This window comes from Catharus ustulatus, chromosome 2 (genome assembly GCF_009819885.2).
Source record: "Catharus ustulatus isolate bCatUst1 chromosome 2, bCatUst1.pri.v2, whole genome shotgun sequence".
Taxonomy (NCBI): domain Eukaryota; kingdom Metazoa; phylum Chordata; class Aves; order Passeriformes; family Turdidae; genus Catharus; species Catharus ustulatus.
The window spans coordinates 115,619,325-115,639,916 of record NC_046222.1 but is presented as its reverse complement, the minus strand read 5'-3'; the positions used below and the strand labels follow the sequence as shown (position 1 = coordinate 115,639,916).

Here is a 20,592-nt window from a genome sequence, read left to right as displayed (position 1 = left end):
TCTTTGCAAATAGCAGAATAAAATATTGGTTGTAATTTTCTTTCCACATGTTTCTATTTCCAAGTAAGGAATGGATGACAGTCTGTTTTTTCAGTGTTCAGTGAAACTTCTTGAAGATAGATTTATTTCTCATTTTCCTCTCCAGGTTTTTGGAGTTAGTGTTTTTGTTTTGTTATTGTTGTGGTGGTTTGTTAGTTTGTGTGGTGGTGATGGTGGTTTGTTTTTTTAGGTTAAAGGCTGAGTGTCTTCATGTTTGGCTGTGTTTTTTTACAACTTGGATAGATTGGTACATGATTTCTGATTTTCATTTAAAATGAATGATTTTTAAAAGCCTAAAGCCTGATGTTTTGTTGTTTTTTTTTTTCCTAATCCAAGCCCTGAATGCTTTGAATTCCAGTGCTCAACCACTGCAGAAATAAGAATAACCCTACTGAAATGGAAGGAGAGCATCTATCCAGCTGCAGGTTTATTTTCTGTGTATATTAAGAGAAAAGAGATAATTAGTGAAGCCTGGAAAGTTTGTAAGGATCCATTCCAGCTGTGAGGGATTGCTAAAGCTTTGAAAACAGGGGAACCCTTACAGGTGTGTCAAGGATAAACCTGTATCAAGTGTTGGTAACACTGAAATAACCCAGTCAGTCCTAGTGCTGCTTATAGTGAACATCTCCAACTTCACCTTGCAGCTTCATCAGCCACTGCTCAGATTCAAACTCCTTTTTTGCCAGCTGTCATAATAAAAGGAACCAATCTAAATTCTAAGAATATTTGTCTTTTTTCAGTGTCCTCTGTCATTCAGTTCACCTGGAGAAGCAGTTTGCACAGTTGGAACTGCTGGTCTGTAAAGAACATTTCCCCACAGTCATTAAATACTCCATCAATTCTGCTACATGTAGAAACATTTCCATATCACTGTCCTGGAATTAATTCCAGTAAAGAAATTTCAGATTTGTGAGGCGTCATTTCTGTTCTATCATTTTAGAAAATCGTTCTGTTTTGAACTGCATGATGTAAGGGAGAGTGATGTTGGAGACTTGTCAGCTTTGGCTTTCCTTCCACCAATGCAAATTTCAGGTTTCATTTCACCCTGAAAAAGATCATCAACTCTTTTAATAGTGATCAGCTGAAAAGTAGTTCAGGGAAAAAGGGAGAAAGTGTGCTCTGTGATCACAGTGTGCTCAGGAATTTATTCATTTTTCTTTTATGAAAATATTAACATATTTTTATTTAATTTTGTCTTGTCTAGACCAGCCTGTGGCAGTCTAATGGATCACAAAAACATAAGAAGAAACTTTTAAGAGTGGGGGTGGTATAGGATGCAGAAGTATATTTTCAAATGTGTATTTTATTTAAAAAAACTTCTGAAGTATATTTGAATAATTCTGTGGGTTTTACTCTGTTGGTGGCATCTAGATAGCACAAGCTAGATCAGATTATACAAGAGTTACAAGAGAGTTGGAGAGGGACTTATGACAAGGTCATGCAGTGGTTAGTCAGGAGTTTATGATTCTAAACTGAGAGAGAGTGGGTTTAGATGAGATGTAAGGAAAAGATTCTTTACTGTGAAGATTGTGAGGCCCTGGCACCGGCTGCCCAGAGAAGCTGAAGTGTCCAAGGCCAGGCTGGATGGGGTTTTGGGCAACCTGGTCTGGTGGAAGGTGTCCCTCCCCATGGCATGGGGTTTGGAATTAGATGATCTTTTATATTCTGTCCACCCCAAATAATTTTGTGATACTCCTCAAACTCTCCTCATACAGAAATGATTTTGCCTTCTAATGGATTTGTGAGTTGTAGATCAGAAGTATCACCCTTGCCATCTCTGTGATGTGTTTCTTCTCATAGGATTTACTGGCTCAAGGAATAGTTCCCTACAAAAGCCTTGGCAGATCTTTAGAACCTGGGAATCATGCTTTGGGGACTGCAGAAGTAGAACCCATCAGTGGGAGATGTCGATCTGTTTTAAACCTATGGTTGTTTTACTGAAAGGCACAAAAGTAAGAAATCTCAGAAAATATGTGTTAATTTTCCCCAAGGCCATGCCTCTTTCTGGCCCTTTCCTTCATCTGTTTAATTGCTTGAAGGGAACTCACAAGAGAATATGCATTGGTGTTAAACTCTCAGCACACAGAAACTGTGTTTTTAGGCTGTCTTTCCTGATTGCCCCCACTTACCACTCCTTCCTCTGTATCACACAGCAGTCCTGGAGTGGCCGCAATCTGTCTGTTTTGGGTGTAATTTATCTGGAGAATATCTTCCACGTGCTCATCTAATGTCCTTCAGCCACTGATGGATGTTTAACTTCATGGGAGTGAAACAGAACCACTCAGAAGCAGAACATTGCTGGGCATTACACATGTGGATGTAATGAGTGCTGAGTCTTCCCACTGCTATGCTCCATGTCCCCCTCCTGTGTCTCTCTGCCAGCTGCTATGGACACATCACAGCACCCAGATCTTTGTAACCTGTCAAAAACCACTGCATCGTGTTTATTCTAGCAGGAGTTTGTGCTTTGTGGTAACTGCATTATGTCAATTCACAGGTATAATGCAGAGATCTCGTTACAAGGAGCACTAGTGTTAGAGCAGAACCAACTCAGAATCTAAATTAGATGTCAGTGTCTCCCTTACTGAGTTTTTCATTATTTATTTAAAAGTAAAAAGCATACAATTAAGAATATTTTGTAATTATGTAACTTGGCAGTTGAAGAGAGTGACACAGTGTTTTCATAGCTGTGGTATGTTAATTTTTCCTCAATCCTAAGCAAAACTGTAGTCTGAATATTGTTATAGATGGCTGATACTTGGATCATATTCTCAGAAACTGAGTAACCTGAAGTTATGAATCACGCCCTAGGATTTTTTAATTTCTGTCATATGCTTTCATGACAATTGGTAGTATAAAAAGTAAAAGAACCATGGCAACATGGTTGGTGGGAGGAAAAAACAAATTTGAGAAGGTGGTAATTATTAATCACTCTAGCTAAAAGCAGTTTGGCAAATAATTCAGACCAGAGCATATTTGTATAACTCACTTTAAAAAAAAAGAAAAAAAGGAAAATTATTAAAAATATAAAAATGTTAGAGACTTTTTTGGATAAATATTTAGCAGCTGCCAACCCTCTCTTCTTTTCCCTATAGGTGAATAATCAGGTCTTTGATATGAGTAGGGAGCTAATGTAGATCACAAAGTGACATCTGAGCTGTCACTGATTGCTGTGGAACAAAAATGTGAGGTTAGATCTAAACCAAGTAATTAGAGGGGATGTTTCATCTGGACAAGTGGTCATATCTATGAAAAATAACTGTTATGTGAAGAAATAGAATAACCCTGAATAACAAAACTACCAATTCCCTCAGTCCATAACTGCTGTTGCTCCCCTAGGGCTTAACAGTCCAAAACAAGAATGTTTTTCTCTCAACCATTAAACACAGCAAGTCCACGGAAAAAATTATTTTTAAGAAAAATTTTCTCACTGATGGCCTGGAGTACAGGCCATTACTAGATAGTAAAGGAACATTATTGAAAGGAAAATGTAATGTTTGAACTCTGTTCCCTGTCATTCTGTCACTGGTAGGAACTTACGCTCGGTTTTTGGCTCAAGAAAAACCACGGTTGTATGTACATTCTTAGAGTTGGGTGGGGTTTTTTATGTTTCTGTTTGGGTTTGCTTTTTGATGGGTTTTTTTTGTTTTTGTTTATGTTTGTTTGGTTTTTTTTGTTGTTGTTTTTTATAAATAACAGTGAGAGGAACATGAAAGGGAACAGTGAGAATTTCTCCAAAAGATGTAGTTAAGTGCAAATTTTCCAACTATCTTTGGAGGCTCTTAAGAGTGACCTTCTTTGAATTTTTCCGCAGAAGTCTAACCTTTAAACCTGTCCTGCCATTTTTCAGAGCTGGCAAGAAAATTGGTGCTACTGCAGTGTTTCCCCACTCAGTGATTAATGTGACTTGGTGAGAAATCTCTGTTTCCCTTGTGTAAGATGAAGGTGTAGGAGTATGGGATCTTTATTATTCATTCAATTCCTGTGAAAGTTGTCCATCTGTAAACAGAAAGCTCTATCCTTAGGACTGTTTTGGCAGGGGTACTACTGCTCCCACAAAATGTATGAATATCCCTGTTTCTTCAAAATAGTATTGCTGTGTTCCCGTGATCAAAATACTATTTAAAAATTCTAGAGTGAAATTCAAATAAAATTTTATGGTACCAAATATATCAAATATTTTTATTCAAATCAAATAATGTTTTATCAAATGACATTTTTCTGCATCTCTAGTACATGGGTTAAAGCAGCTAGTTCTTATTTTCTGCTGGATTTCTATGGGCAGGGCAGGGCAGCTCCTGAAACAGCCAGTGATAATTAATTTAGATCATTACAATGAGTAATAAGTTAATCTACACATACAAATATCCTAACATCTGAATCAGGAACTTCAAGTAAATAAAGATAGTTGAGTAAGGATTTGCTTGGCAAACAGGTGCTGTGTTGAAGTTTGAGAAATGCCATTAACTCAGGAATTACTTGGTGTAAGTTATACAGTTTTACTGGATGTTTTAACTTTAGGCTACAGCCCTACCTATTTTAGATAGTTTGGGCTGTTGAAAAAGCAATTGAGATTTTTCCTCTTCTATTTAAATCAGAATAAGGAATGGCTGTGTAAATGTGGCAATCTCTGACCCTTGTTAAGTCATCACCCTCAGTAGGAAGGAGGGCCCAGTGTCTGTTACTATCTGAAGATTTTTCTCCAGCCTTCTAGAAATTAATTTGCTGCTTTCTAAAAATGAAATTGCTTCTTGATTTGAATTCCTGGTGTAAAGTAGATAAAAATCATTCTAACTGAAATCTTGAAGACTAAAGGAAAGCTAAAGTCTCAATGATCATAGAGACTACTTTAGTTGAATCTGCAGACCTATTTGTATAAAAATAGCAAACCTGAAGGCCAAGAAATTGATTCCCTGCAGCAAATATTTCTAATGAAAAAAATTTCAGCTGAAGTTGTTTGAGAGAAATGGAGAGTAAAAATTAACACTATTTTCACATGGAAGGAGGTAGTGAATATTTACTCAGTAATCATTTCTATATTTCTCCAGGATTTAGAAAGGATAATTTACAAAGAATTTTAACAGTTCAAAGGAACAATCTGCAAAAGCAGGAAGTTTCAAGTCAAATTAAAATTTATTTAATGTTCATTATTCATTGATTAAATAACACTTTCAGTTATTATTTAGTTATTACAATGTTTGTACATTGGCACATATTTTTCATTCTAAATGCAGAGAAAACAACCATATTTTTTAATTTAATCAATGGATTATTATTAGTCTTTTCAACCATTGAAAACATTGTAGTAACAATTTACTAGTAAAACTTTTGTTACTGTATTTTACTTTGGTGTTTACTTTTATTTCCCAGTTTGTAGCAGTATTACAGAGGTGTAACTTAGGCTGATAACTTCAGGTCCATTATGTAAAATTGTTTAGAAAAATGAACTGCAATAGTTACTTTACCTTACAAATATTCTAATGGATTTATTCAGGTTGAATGTCGAGATCAAGAAGGAAGGTTATTCTTAAATTTTGCTGTAAATTGTCTAAAAGGCTGTTGGTTATTGCTGTAAGCGCTTACTCATTAGCAGTTGTCTATTTCATGGAGAAAATTCTAAGTGTATATCACTAGTGCACTGTGTCAAGAGACTTTTTAATCCATCCATATACTTGAAAAGTAGTATTTTCTGTCTTGAGAGGAAATATCTAATATGTGAGCTCCAAGCTGGATCTGTACAGCAGGAGATAAGCCAGAGGGAAGGTCTGCTTCAAACAGTGAATTATTAGTTTCTGCTTTAATAAAACCAAAGCCTGCAAGGGATTGAGTTTGGTTTCCACATAGGTGTGGAGACAATAGTTTTGTCTTTTCTCTGCCTTTTCTCTTTTTTTTTTCCCCCCTCTCTCTCAAGTCCTTATGTTGGTAATTTATCTCTGAAACATGTTGGCCACCCACACTTCCACAAGACTCGTTCTTGTGAGTTGAACCTTGTGCTGCTGTTGCTGCAGGTAAAGGCTCCCAGACCACTCTCACAGTGCTTGTGAGCCCTTGGTGCTGCTTTTAAAAGGTCACTGGCCCAGTGCTGCTGTTTACATGCAGATCTAAGCAGAGGCAGGGTGCTCCCATTACTGGTTCCAGCCTTCAAATCTTCTTGGTTGTGGCAGTCTAGAAAAATGAATGCAGCAGATCTGTTCTGTGTGAGCCCTGCACAGCAGGATGTGACTGCAGGGTGAATATAACAATTGAAAAGCACTTCATTGATACTTACCCAAGTTTTGTATCTGAAACCTCTGGAGAGAGCTTTTACTGTATAAAAGTTAAAGGATGGAATAATGGCTCACATCCAAATACGTGGATGTGCCAAAAAAAGGTGTATCTCAGGTGATTGTAGTAGCAGCTCTTCCCCTCACAAGGTGATCTGCCAGGTGGTCAAAACTGAGCAGACAGAAATGTGGAGAAATCTGTATTTAAAGGGCTTTGTACTCTCGCTTCCTGATTCATGAAATAATGATTATCTAATAAACACTCTCTTCAACATCTTCCCCTCACAGAGAGGCTCTTTCTGATTCACAGCAGAAGTAGTTGGAGTGCACGGACCCAGGGAAATGCAAGTGTGGGCCTTGGTTCAGACTGCTCTAATTTTTGCTTTTTAAGAGGTCCTACTAACAGATACTATCAATAAAAATACATATATTGTTTATTAATATTATTAATAAACATTGCTTGTGATGTAGTGAGGTGGCATAACTTTTGTAGAGTAACTGCTAAGGGAATGTGTGGGACAGCAGACACCTCTAGCATGTCACACATTGAAGTCAATATTTATAATGCAGCATTTATTGTTTCATGTGCGACAGTGATCTGGGAGCAAACCTCATGGGCTTAAAAGTTTCTTGCAGCAACAACTAGAAATTGAGGCTTTTTTCAGAGTTTATCTGATCTCATGAGTCATAGTAAGGAACATGAGCTAACTCTTATAGAGATTGTTCCTTTTGATTTATATATAATTCTGTTTTCAGAAAAACTATGAACATTTAAGAAGGTTCTCTTCATATTATAACACTGTCTGGCTCCTGAGACTGCAGAGATATACCTAAAATAAAAGTTTGATTAAAAAAAACCAAGTGTGTAGAATCTAGGAGAGAAAGATTGTATCAGAGGAATTTTACTCCTAGAAAATCCAGGAGAAAAGATTTTTCTCAGCACAAACCTTGGCAATTTCAGCTTTCCATTAAAATTAGCTCTACCTCTACATGTTTTGTCCCAGTGATAATTATGGTATTGGTCTTTAAAATTGTGAAGATAGGTTTCCTTAAAATTGTCTTTTTAGACCTACAGAAGGAGAGAGTCACAGTAGGTGCAAGAGCTAAGATGGTCAAATTAATTAGCATTTTACCTCCACCAACTGAGTAACTTGGTAGTAGGGGGTGTAGCTGAGATGCAAATTACCTCATTAGTATGGTCATAAAAATTCAATAAAATGATTTACTACTTTAAAGTAAAGAAGGACTTTTAGTTAGCTCATACCAGCATGAGCTGTGAGTAGGGGCACATTGAATATTTGCTTCCACATTTAGCAGGAGTCATTAAAGTTGGTAGAAATAGTGTAATAATTAGTCCTGCTGCTATTCTAACTTTGGGTTCTGATAGGTGGTTGTAAGTTTATTTTTACCAAGTATTTCTGAAAGTCTTTGAGGCACTGGAACGTGGGCAGTGCTGGTCATTGCCTTTTCCTGGTCTGTTCTGAGTGAGCTGACATTCAGCATTTCACTGATACAGACTTTGTCATGTTTGTAGTTGCACATGAGATAGAGATTTCTAACCTCGTGACATGAAATTTTTAATCCAGGACAGTTAGATCTAAATATTAATCCAGTGTTAAACTAATAGAGTAGTTAAATTAGATTACAGTAAATTCTTGGAAGTAATTCTGTGGTTTCAGTTACTGACTTCTTTATAAATAGGCAGAAATCATCATCACTCTCCAAGCCTTTCAAAGTATTTTCCAGTCTATTGAATTTGTGAATTTATGGCATTATTGTGACTTTATGTAGCACTTGAAAACAAATCAGTGAGACCAGCAGAAAATAATTACAGCTACGTGTTGTAGTTCAGGAACTAAACCTTGAAGTGCTGTACACATTCAGAATCCAGGGATAATAGTGCAGTTCCATGGTAAATAAGGGAATGACACAGATTTACTTAAACATTTAACCTGAATTACATTCAAAAAGATCTCTGAGAGTAAGATTTAGTCTAGATCAGAGAGAAATGATTGAAAAAAACAGGTATTGCAAACAGTCTACCTGATATATCAGAAGCTATATATATAGATATATATTTAGAAATTGAAAATATCCTAAATTTTGCATCTTCTTAACTTCCATAAAGGAAGGGTCACAAATGCTGATTGTCACTATTTTGAGGCTGATTTTGGGCAGGTATCTTGCGGAAGAGTCTGGATATTACAACTCCATGAGACAAAACTGACTTTGAAAATGCAGTAGTCACTGATACCTGATATCTCTCTTGACTTCATTATCTAAGAACAGTACATTTCTCACTTGGAAATGTTGCACTTTCTTGTGCTTTTTATTGAGTGATACTGACCTTAAGTATTTTGTTCTGGTGTTGAGGATATGACAGTCTCTGAAGGAGAAAGGACAATCTGAAAAAAAAAGAGAAATGTCTGTTTTTGAGAGATGAAACCTGGATTTACATCACCCAAAATAGTCCTATCACCCAAGGAGTGTAAACACATCTATTGATTTGATTCAAACTGTTTTCCATCATTGGCACCTCCTATATTGTGTGCATGCATCTGCACAGCAAAGTGACCCATAAAAATGATGAATAGGAGCTGTATTGAAATCTGTCACTTGCTGAGTCATGCTTTCCAAAATTGTTGATGACAAAGTAGGTGTAAATGATTTTCCTGTAAAATGTTCTGAAGATTAATTTGGTCCTTTGTTACATTAATTCAGTGTCAGATATCAGAAGCAGCCCATCTTTGTGCTGTCCAGAAAGCCAAATGTGTCCTTGGCTGCATAAACAGCAGCGTGGGCAGCAGGGAGGGAGGGGATTCTGTTCCTCTGCTCTGCTCTGCTGAGACCCAGCCTGCAAGGCTGCATCCAGCTCTGGGGGTTCCAGCACAGGAAGGACATGGATCTCTGGAAAATGCCCAGAGGAGGCCACCAGGGTGATGAGAGGGAGCATCTCTGCCCTGAGGAAAGGCTGAGAGAACTGGGATTGTTCAGCCTGGAGAGGAGAAGGCTGCAGGGTGACCTAATTGTGACCTTCCAGTACCTGAAGGGAGACTCCAGGAAAGCAGAGAGAAACTTTCTACAGGAGCAAGCAGTGACAGGACAAGGGAGAATGGCCTCAAATGGACAGAGAGCAGGCTTAGATGGATATTAGGGGGAAGTTTCTTTCTGTGGGGGTGGTGATGCTCTGGCACAGGTTCTCTGAAGAAGCTGTGGATGCTCCATCCCTGGCAGTGTTCAAGGCCAGGATGGATGGAGCTCTGGGCAATCTTGGGATAGTGGAAAGTGTCCCTGCCCATGGAAAAAGATGGTCTTTAAGGTCTATTCCAACCCAAATAATTCTATGATTCTATGATCTCCTTCCCTGTTGATTCTGATAATGGAAAAGACTGCCTTCTACATTTTCAGTAGGGCTGTCAAACCCAGCTGAGCTTTGATAAACCAGGTATGAGGTGATTTAGGAAACTGAGCTGATCACTGAAGTGCCAATCTCCAGTATAGACATTGGCAAAAAGTAGCTGTAATTGGTAATTTCTTCTTCTAACACTGCTAGATCTGAGAAGGAAATCTGCCTGTGATCTCAGGAGTATGGAAAGTTATTGAGCTTCAGTTTCAGTCTCCATGGATATAGAGGTGCCCTTGATTTCAAATTCAAAAAAGTATTCATTAAGATGTGAGCATAGTTATTACTTTCTCACTTGTGGGAATTTGGGATGTTAATTTTACTTTGAGTCAGTCTGTATCCCCTTGTCAGGTATGCTTCTTATAATTATCTTAAAATAGCACTTCACTCATCTTTGATACAACTTTTTCTATCTGTCTTTACATGGAAATCCAAATATGTGCATATTATTTTATTCATTAGTTTTCCTATATGAGTATAAATTATTGTAATATCAGTTTGGTGTGGGTTGTGGTATCTTTTGGTGCAGCTGAGGACATCATAGATTCAGTCATTAGATCTAATGCTTTTTCCGTCTCTTCCTTTTCTTCCACTTCAGAAAAATTGGTTTTTGTAATAATCTCTTGCAAAACATTGTTTTTCCCTGTTTGTTTGCTTGGTACAATATGTAGGCCCCATTAGGAGGTTAACAGTGTAGTAATTTTTAGTCAGGGAGCTTAGAATTATTGCAATAACTTATGAACTAATCATTGCTGTATTCTGTTTCAGGGCATTATTACTTAGGCACTAATGCACATTTCAGCTAAAAGAAACTCAATTTGGTGAGATTTTTATATGTAAATTTATATGTAAATTTAAACCTGAAACTCGCTGCCCTATTAGCTTCTGATATTAAATGTCCTGTGCAAATTTTTTCCTTCTAGTTAATTTCCTGTACTGCAATAGTAATAAGAATGGATTCCTTGCTAAGCAAGGAATATATAGCAAATATATAATTTGCTTAAGGTGTTTAGTCCTAAATTTCAAGCAGTTCAATTTGCTGTTTTGATAGACTTCACTGCTGATGAACAGTTGGTGCCTTTTTGAAAGCTGATATTTTGTGAGACAAAATATGCCAAGTAAAATGGGAAAATACAGTATCAGGGTAATAGCAATGTTGTGGTTCTCTAGCCTCATAACCCTACATGGAAAGAAGAGGGTTATCTTGGCAATTCATTCACATCTCAGACAGAAAAAAAATGAAAAAACAAACAAAAATGGAGTCTGTATAGTGAGGGAGATGGTTCACTTCACAAAGATCTTCTCCATTGACTAGGAGTGAATAGGGGAACAGAACTCAGAACTCAGGAGCAGGTCAGGAGCTCCATGTGTGAGTGTCAGTGCCAGAAAGGCTCAGCTGAGTGTGGACCTGCCCGTCTGGGGGGCAGTGTGTGTGCAGAAAAGGGCAGGGAGCTGTGACTTGTGGCACCTGTCACCAAGCAGTTCAAGTGCCAGAACTGATCTCTAGAATTGGTTTGGCCAAACTGGGCTGAGCTCTGTTCAGCATGGCCCTGAAACTCTGTCATCAACTGCTGCTGCTCAACTCACTTGAGCCTCGTTTGTTCCGAGAAACAGAAACGAGCTAATAATGAGAATACAGCAGGAGACTCTAACTCCTACTGCTGACATACAGACACAGATGGGGATGTTGAAAGCTCTGATCATTTTGAGCCAATGGAAGACAGAAGGCCAAGATCTATTTTTTCAACAATATTGCCACCATTCCGAGTTCAATCCTCGAGTGAGCAACATTCCTTCTTGCCAGGTGCAACCCAGAGAAAGAAGGCACTTGTTACTTGTACATCTAGAAGAATCAAGATTTTGGACAAGGACCTACAAAGAGAAGAATTCTACTGCATTATCTCACCAGGCCTATAAAAATAACTTCCTTGCTGCTTACTCAACTTCAAAATTTGCCTCTATAGCCACAGCCTGGCAAACTTGGGAGCAAATACAAATGCTTTCACCTCAAGGTCTGTGGAATTAAAAAGTTTCAAACAATGAATGAATGCCATCTCCTTAATGAAACAGGGCTTTAAATGAAACCAATTCCTCTAAAGAATAGTAATTCTAGTCAGTCTCTTAGACACTTTGGCCAGGTAGTGCTTTTATTGACAGCTGCTGATGGTGAGAATAGAATTATTACTGGAGATGGAACACAAAGAATTTTTATGCACAGTAATTGTAGAATGTGTCCATCTTCCTGTAAATTACCTTGTTGAACTTAGAAGAGGATCAGCTCAGTGCAGTGTATAGAAGTAAAATTGCATATTATGGACTTAAATTAGATCCAGTTGCTCAACGAACAAAATAGAGAAAGGTATGATGAGAAAGTCTTTGGCATAAAATATGTCAGGAAAATATTTTAGCAAAAAAGTATAATATCACAAATGATCAACTGATGATGATTGAGCATCTTTTGAAACAGAGTCTGGTTTACAGAGTATTAAACCTATGCATAGACTTAGGCTATTAATGTAGGATCGAGTGTAAGCAGTTGTGTTTTTTCAATTTCCATAGAGAATAAAAGTTTTCTCATATTTGAATTTAATTTTATTTAATTTTAACTTTGGTGAGATTATTTTAAATAACCTGCACTGGACAAGAAGTGGGTAATTGAAAGTTCTAAAGAAATAATAGCATGACATATTGCACAAAAGTGGCTCTGCTTTGGCAACTGGCAGCCTTGATATAAGAAATATTTGAGGAGAGAGATTAATTTTCTTCTTTTCTCCACTTTAACATTTCTCCTCTGTCAAAATGTTTATAAAATACTGAGCAGTGAAATGGGGAACTAAATTAATGACTATAAATGCTTTTGGAAATTGCCTGTGATGTTCCTCTTTCACATTCTGTCTGATAAAATGGTACTTTCAACAAAGTAGCAATTGCATGGGCATTTTGTTACTTATCCTAGTTCTATGCCTCCATAATAATCCAATAAGGCCTAGAAATGTAAAAAAAAAAAAAATTTAAAATATATATATATATATATATATTCTGCTGATAAACATACATCTGCTTTTATTACCATCTATGAAGTAGCAGATTATTGAAATGTGTATGGCAATTCCAGGCAAATTTCCAGGCAAATGCATAATCTTAAGCATTCATTTTATACTGGCAAGAGAACAGTGTTTTATGATAATACTGGCAATGTAAACTTCCCTTTGTGTACAAGATTTAAAAGATTTCGTTGATAGTTACTGCTTTTTTCCTAATCAACTGTCCCATATTTCCTTTTTACTGTAAAAGTATTTCTTTAACACAGCATGTAGATGGTTTACTATAAAATTGTTATGAAGCCTTTGGCAATAAAATGGTAGATAGATTTAGAAACTTGTTTACACCAGTAAAAACTATTAATCTGAGCTTTAAAATATTTTATGGCAAATTTAAATCCCATTTTACTGATGCAAGGCACTTAAATGATTTAAATTGTTGGTGTAGTCTTGCCATCTGTAGAGCATTAAATGTGTTTTATGTATATTCCAGTAGTCATTGTCTATAAATGGAAATATACAGAAATTTACCAAATCATAGGCAGGCTGAAATCAGCGTGAGGCAGCTCTGTGTGGGGTCATAAAAGTATTTAATATTCATTTTTAGTGTGTTATTAATTTTAATAGGCATTTTATATTTTCCTTCTTTCATATTGCAACTTAAATTATTTACTTTTTACAAAAAAGTTTGTGGAATACTTTTTCTGTGGGAAACAAATCACTATATGTTAAAAAAGCCAAACTGACATGCATTTTGAAATAAACTTCTTGGTTAGAGCAAAGGAAAGAGACCAAAATAAGAGTAGAGACAAATATAAGTACAGAGAAACAAAGACATCTCTTTATTTTTAGATTTTGTGTGTTTTCTATGGATGAATATATATAAATAGAACATACGTATTTTAAGCTGCAGGTATGCCTCCTGGATTATCACAGTGTGCTACCTCCATAAGTATGTTCCTTTTGGTCCATTCAGAGTGCTTTGTTTTATCAAGTGTATTGGTATTGATGCACACAGGGCACATAGGATGAACTGACACCATTTCTAACCTCACAGCAAAGGGAACTCTGCTGAAATGGAGGAGCTGTGCAGAGTGAGCTGTCTCTGCCAATTCCTGCTCTTCTGCTCTTACACATTTAAAATATGCATATTTAACTAATGAGGCCGTATTTTGGCTCTGTTTTATTACAGTAACAGGAGTTTTTTATGCATCTTTGATAGTATCAATGTTTTCCAGGTGGTCAAGGAAAGACGGTCCTTCCCTTGGATTTTAAACAAAGATGTGGAGATCACTAGTGAGGGAAATGGCCTAAAGGAATAAGAGACAGAATATTTATTGGGGTGGTGGTGTCTTAATATCAAGTATTTATAAATTAAGGGAATGGATCCAGCAGAATTCAGCCAAATTATTCACCCCCTTTTGAAGTGGATATTTCCAGTTCTCTGTGCTTGGCTGTTGGGAGACAGCTTGGAGTTTTTACCTGATTGGGATTACAGCAGACGGGCTTGAAAGGTGTATTTTGGCATACCTTGGACATATCTTGGAAGGTGGACTGTTAGAATGCAGACCAGCCAGGAAGATTTGAACTTTTCTGTATTTATGGAATTACAGTTTACAATTTGAAGGTTGTCTGGAATGTTTCTTGCTGCAACTGATTTACCAAGATATGGGTGTTGGTCTAGTACTGATACTCAACTGTGATGGACAAAAGACTCTCTAACAATTTAAAGTTAGTGAGTGAATGTTTATTCAGCGCTGGGCAGCAGCATGGGGTAGCCCCCTGATACACACTGCAAAATTACAGGTGGTCACAGAGTCTTTTTATTGACAAAAGGTTCAAACAAATAGATATTCATAATACCAGCCCCTCCCATCCCTGCTTCCTATGGTAATTAGCTTGAATGGCTATTAAACATGTGGTTGGCTTCTTGAATTAAGTCTGGGGTCTTTTTTGTGGGGGGGGGGGTCGTCTTAAGTGGAGGAAGTAAGGCAAGTCTTCCTCGCCCTGACCTTTTCTATTAATGACAATACAAATGGCTTTTGGGGCAACTCCAGTTTTGCAAAGAATGAGTTTCTGGTTGCAATTGTTCGTGTTCTTTGGACCTAACTACTAGTTTCATCTTTTCCCATTGCAAGCACAGCTAAGCAAACATAAATTGACAGGCAATCAATTATTTAAGTTTCAGGTAACTATCTCAAACCCAGTTTCTTCTGACTTTTAACTAAAGTCCTAATTTCTCTAAGATTAGTGTTTCACAACTCAGCTTTTTTTAGGTTAGTTCACACATCAAACAAAGGTGCAACCTGAGTTTGCATAAGTGTCAACAATGACACCTTACACTTACCTGACAAGCACCTTACACTTGTTTGAAAATATCTTTTATGTGCAATAGCTTATAATTAATTTTGTGATTTTGGTTTTCTTTTGGTTTTTTTTTTTTTAATTCTTTCTAGGATACTGTTGGAATTAATATTCCCATCACTAATCCTACCAATAAAGTTCTCAAGATGAGTGTGGTGCTGGACCATCCATCCCTTTTTGGAGAAAAATCTTTCATTCTCAGGCCCAAACAAACATTTTCATATCACCTAAATTTTTCCGCATCTCGTCTTGGTTCTTTTGCTGGAAGGTATGTTGTAGAGTTTTGATAATTGTGACTGTGGCTGTTTTCCTAATAAATGAACTACTTTAATTGAAACCTAAGTCACTTGATGAAAATATTGCTCTGAAAACCCTCACAAAAGTTAATACATGAAATTAAGAATATTTCCAGCTTTAAATGTATTATATCCCTAACAGGAGCTTTTGTCTCAGGGGAAAAGCATTGTTGACCGGCAATAGAATAACTCCTTGTTATTTCAGTTTACTACAATTTAGTGAACAATGTTTTAGAAAATTACTTAATGTTAGAAACCCCCCTTGAAAACTTCATATTAATAGTTTTGTAAATTTATAAGGTCTGTAAAGGGACTAGCACAATTTCCCCTTTAATTCTCTTCACATAAATCCATTATCTTTATGATCTTCCATTATTTAGCCATGATATTCTAAATTAATATGGAGAGGCTTTAAATTTAAAAAAAAAATATTACATTGGAAATCCCAGTGAGTTTCTAGGGATGATAATTAGCAATAAAAAGACAGATGACCTCTTGGTCTTAGTTTCATTTAAAACAGTTCAGCAAGTAATTGAATAGTATAGAATTACACAGCTTATTTTTAATTTGGTTACCAAAACATTATTTAGTCTGAAGGCTGAATGAAAAACAATTTCCTGTTTTTCAGTTATCTCAACTGACTGGCAACAATATGGGGATGAGGTGCAGGGTGGGATGGTGATTTAAGAGGAGGGCAGAGGCAACTGACCAATTTTGAAAGAACATTTACAAAGTCCAAAATCCATTCAGAGATTTATTCAATTTGCTTGTATTTATTTTTTGTCAGGTATCATTGAGCAATACAGATTCAAATAATATTGTTTTATAAAAATGAGTACTGTTATAACTCTAGTAAGTTCTTTTGTGGTTTTGGTTTTTTTTCTTTCTGTGGGAATTTGTAGAAATTATGCTATCTTAAACTGAAGATGAGAATAGAACTATTTTTTTTTTTTTCATACCAGATAATATTTCTGGTATTTCTCAAGTGCAGAATTTCCAAACAGTAAGATAAAGGTTTGTTTTAAGGCAAAACTTTGGGCTCAGCTTTGGTGGGCTGGGGCTTAGGGAATACATACAGAGATGACATAAAGCACATGTGGACATTCTCCAAATGGTTTTGCAGTTTTGTTCTAGAAGTGTGTAACAGCTCTTTTAAATGGCAGTAGCTCCCACAGACTGCAGTTCCAGGTGGACAGAGGTACTTCCACATTACATCCACACTATTAACTTCTCTTTCTGAGGCCATGGTCTGTTTCCTTTGCTATGTTGCAGCTGGGAAGAACTGTTGGAAAAGGGATTGTAGCATTTGTACCTTTTAAAATGGTTGATTCTGTCCTAGAGCTGTTTTATGCTCACTTTAAAAGCTCTGTTGGCACAGGGGATGGTCTGGAACCATAAAGTCATGGAATAGACACAGTTACCTATAATTTAGAAAAAGAGCTCATCCTTAGAGGGTCATGGGTTTGTACAGTGCATTTCTTCTAAGTTTTTATATGCTTCCAGTTTGGTTTAGTGTTATTATGACTCAACTACTCAAAAATCCTCAAGAAAGAGAAAAGAAATTCTGCAGTAGGAAAGGACTGTATTAGAATGAAATATAATGCTGTACATATCTTACCTACCAGCAAGCAATCTTCAGTAATGACAATCCTTGATTGTATATCAAAACAATATATTGAATATCCCTTGAAGTGTATCTCTTGCCATGCTCATAGGAATGTGTCTATATATATCCCTCAGTTTTTTTCACTAGATTTGATAAGATATTCCTTATATTTCTTTTACTTTGGCCTTCAAAATGACTACAAAGAAAGTACTGTGATGTTGAAATGAAATTAATGCTTACTCTTATAAGCTGAAATATGTTTGAGTTGTATTTTTGATAAAAACAAGCTAACAAACAAAAACTACAAGGAACAAATGAATTTTAGTGGTAGAATTTAAGAAAGACTAAGAGATTTTCTTGCATCAGTAATTATAAATATTATTAGACTTGGTAGCTGAATTCAGATACCAGTGAGAAGTGTTAGAGGAAAAGTATAATCTAATTAAAGAACTCACTGTGTTGAACTCATTAGATTTCTCCTGAATTTTAATCTGTTGGGCTTTTTCAGTGATCTGAGAAAACAGCTGTCATATTAAGCTTTTGTATCTGTTTTTAGTGTCATGTTCCGGTCAGATGTGGTTGGAGAATTTTGGTATGCTCTCAAGTTCAGTGTAGAGAAGCCATCACCAGTCGCGCTCCCTGATGTAGCATGTGAACTTGGAAAGTGAGTGAGTAGCTCATAGTGCTGGACTGGGACACTGCTTTTAAGTATCATGGAAAACATATGAAGAGTTTAAACTCAGAATAGTACTCTACGTCTGCTGTAGTAGCTTGCAGAATATTTTTTAGATACATTTGAAGGTAGGTAAAATATTCCTTGCAGAAAAATGATTGAAATGAAATTTTAGCCTCTATGTAAACTTCCTCTGAATTCTTTATATGGAAATCACTCTGACAATACTGCAGAAGTACCAAGATCCATCATACAGAGCTCTGTAGGTTTGCTTTATTTTCTATTTCTTTTCTTCTCTCTGAACTAAGAATTTAATGACAAATTAAATGACTGCTTTACAAATGCTTGTATACAAGTTAGCAATATCTTTTAACTTCTCAAGAAATGGAAAAATAATGCAACTCCTGTCCTGCAGGTCTGACTGAAACACTGGAAATTATAAAAAAATTAACACCTTAGAGAAATGAACCAATTATTACCATCCTTCAACAAAACTTGCATTTTGATAGCATAATTTTCAGTTTACCTCTGACTTTCAAGACATAAACTAAAACTTGGAGGATAAGACTTCCAAGAATGTCAAAATTTCAGTAGTGCTTTTCACATCTTATCTCTACCTCCTAATAGTTCCTGTGGACACAGTGCTCTTCTGCATGCTAAATTTCACTTCCTTCTGTGTATTATCTGTAGTTAATATACATCACAGACTAAGCAGAAATGTTAGAGAGCACAACACGAAATTTTACCTGATTAAATTTTGGTGAGTAAATATGTTCTGCTGTTCAAATATGATGCACAGACTGGTGATAACTGAAAATGCCTTTGTTATTATGTTCTAAAGTTGTGTTATTTCCAGCCTTTTACTTTAAAATTCTGGGCTGACTGGAGTAAGAACCATAATTTTTCTCTACTATGTGGGCTATTGCTCTTAGGAGTTAGGAGTTACTTAAACCGTTTTTATTCAGGCTTTCTGGCACTCATAATTTTCTTTGGCATGCACTGCCTGGAACTACATGCACGAATAGTCTAGTGGAAAATGGCAAGTCATCCTTTCCTACTGCAAGTCAAATGGATGTTGGAAAAGATTAGCTCTATTAACTACAACTCTTCCTGTCAAAACTCTTATCTAAAACTCCTCAAAGCTCATGTTTTAGTTTTTTCAAGTTAGATTTCTTTTCCCTTTACAAGTACATGCAGGTTGTAGTTCCTATGTATCTGTAAATATTTGGAAGAACTCTGTGTCCAGTTCTGGACAGTTCTGGGCTCCTCAATACAAGAAAGAGAAGGAGCTACTGGAGAGGGTCCAGTGGAGGCCACAGGAATGAGAAGAGCTCTGGAGCATCTCTTATGAGGAGAGACTGTGGGAGCTGTGCCTCTTTAGTCTGGAGAGGAGAAGGCTGGGAGGGGATCTCATCAATACATATAAATATCACAAAAAGGGTGCCAAGAGGATGGTACCAGGCTCTTTTTAGTGGTGGCCAGCAGTGTCAGGATAATGTCATCAGCACTCTTCTTCAAGTGCTAAGTGTTGGACAATGGCAGTCAATTATGGCATTGAGGTTACAGTTCAATTACTGGGAATTTATCTGCTTCCTGAAAAGATGAGACAGTCCAAGTAAATTGGCTGCATTGATGTATGTTGAATATGTAAAGGCAGTGTAGGTAGATATCTGTGTATTATCTAAGAAAGATGTCAATTTGGGAGTTTTTTCCATGGGTGTACTTTCTTGCTATGTACCTAGAGATGTGAACTGTAAATGTCATCAAATGTTTGAAGCATTTCTGGTTGGTGAAGTTGCATTACTTTTAACAGATTAACTTCCATTCTGTCACCTTTTCCTTAAATGCAGAGGAAGCATTAGCATATGAATACAAGAATAATGTTTTTCATTGTGTCCTCGTGTATTCTTTTTTCTCTATGGATCTGAAAAATCTAGGAATTTGTGTCCTTGAAACATTACCTGGAATTGGATTAGGAGCCAAGAACCCACTGATGACTTAGAATCAATTTCTAGCCATTTTTTGTTTAGAACCAATTTTTAGCCAATTTTTGAAAGAGAAAAGAAAAAAATTCTAAATTTATCCTTTAACCCTTCTTCAGATTCTGTAAAATTCTATCACAGTTAGACCTGCTTTTTGTTTGCCTCAAGGTAGATTTAACACATCCCTTAGCATATGTCTCTAAGGAAGGAAACCTTCTCCCTGATATTTTTAATCTTTCCTTATGCATCCTGTTATGGGCTCCACAGTGGAGTCATCAAAGATGAGTCAGGTGAATGATCTGGAATGTGCTGCCACATGCAACAATTTTTTCAGCATAACCACAACAGCCAGTCTGTGTGGGGTGGCAGGATTTTGATGACTTGAAAAACTCTAACATTTGAGTAATTCCCTACTGAAATTTCAGATATTCCAACTTAGTTTTACTTTGACAAAATATTACATGTGAAAGAGACCAGACAAAAAAAAAAAAAAAGGTAGAGATGGTAAATTGGAAAAATGGGAATTAACAAGTGAGTCTGAAGTTCCTGAGGGAAAGTTTCCTAATATTTCTTCACTCTCAGGTTTTGAGATCTCAATGATACAATGCTTTGATAGTGTTAGTCAGAAACAAGTCTGCTGCTCACTGCTGAGGATTTATGTCACATGGCTTGGAAGGAGCCCACCTGGGAATAGGTTTTAGGGTGCGAGGTTACAGTCATAAAGCTGGACTGAAATATCTTCTCAATGCTGCTTTTTATATTTTCTTTTTCCTTCCTGATGATTAAGAGACTAATTTTTTCCAGATGATAAATATGTGGAGCAATCTGGCAGTTGACCTGCAACAACTTTGACTAGAGGGAATATCCATTAGGAGATAAATTACAGGAAAACCAATATATGTATCTCATTTCTCAAACTTTCTTA

At 36.5% G+C, this 20,592-nt stretch overlaps 1 protein-coding gene across 1 annotated transcript in view; it reads left to right on the top strand.

Moving 5' to 3' along the window:
• The window catches only part of CFAP47 (cilia and flagella associated protein 47), a 266,976-nt gene that overhangs the window by 167,405 nt on the left and 78,979 nt on the right, over positions 1 to 20,592 (top strand). Inside the window, exons 52-53 of the mRNA XM_033053233.1 lie at positions 15,203 to 15,378; positions 17,569 to 17,676. Coding sequence (XP_032909124.1) covers positions 15,203 to 15,378; positions 17,569 to 17,676 — 284 coding nt within the window. The remainder of the gene's footprint in view (positions 1 to 15,202; positions 15,379 to 17,568; positions 17,677 to 20,592) is intronic.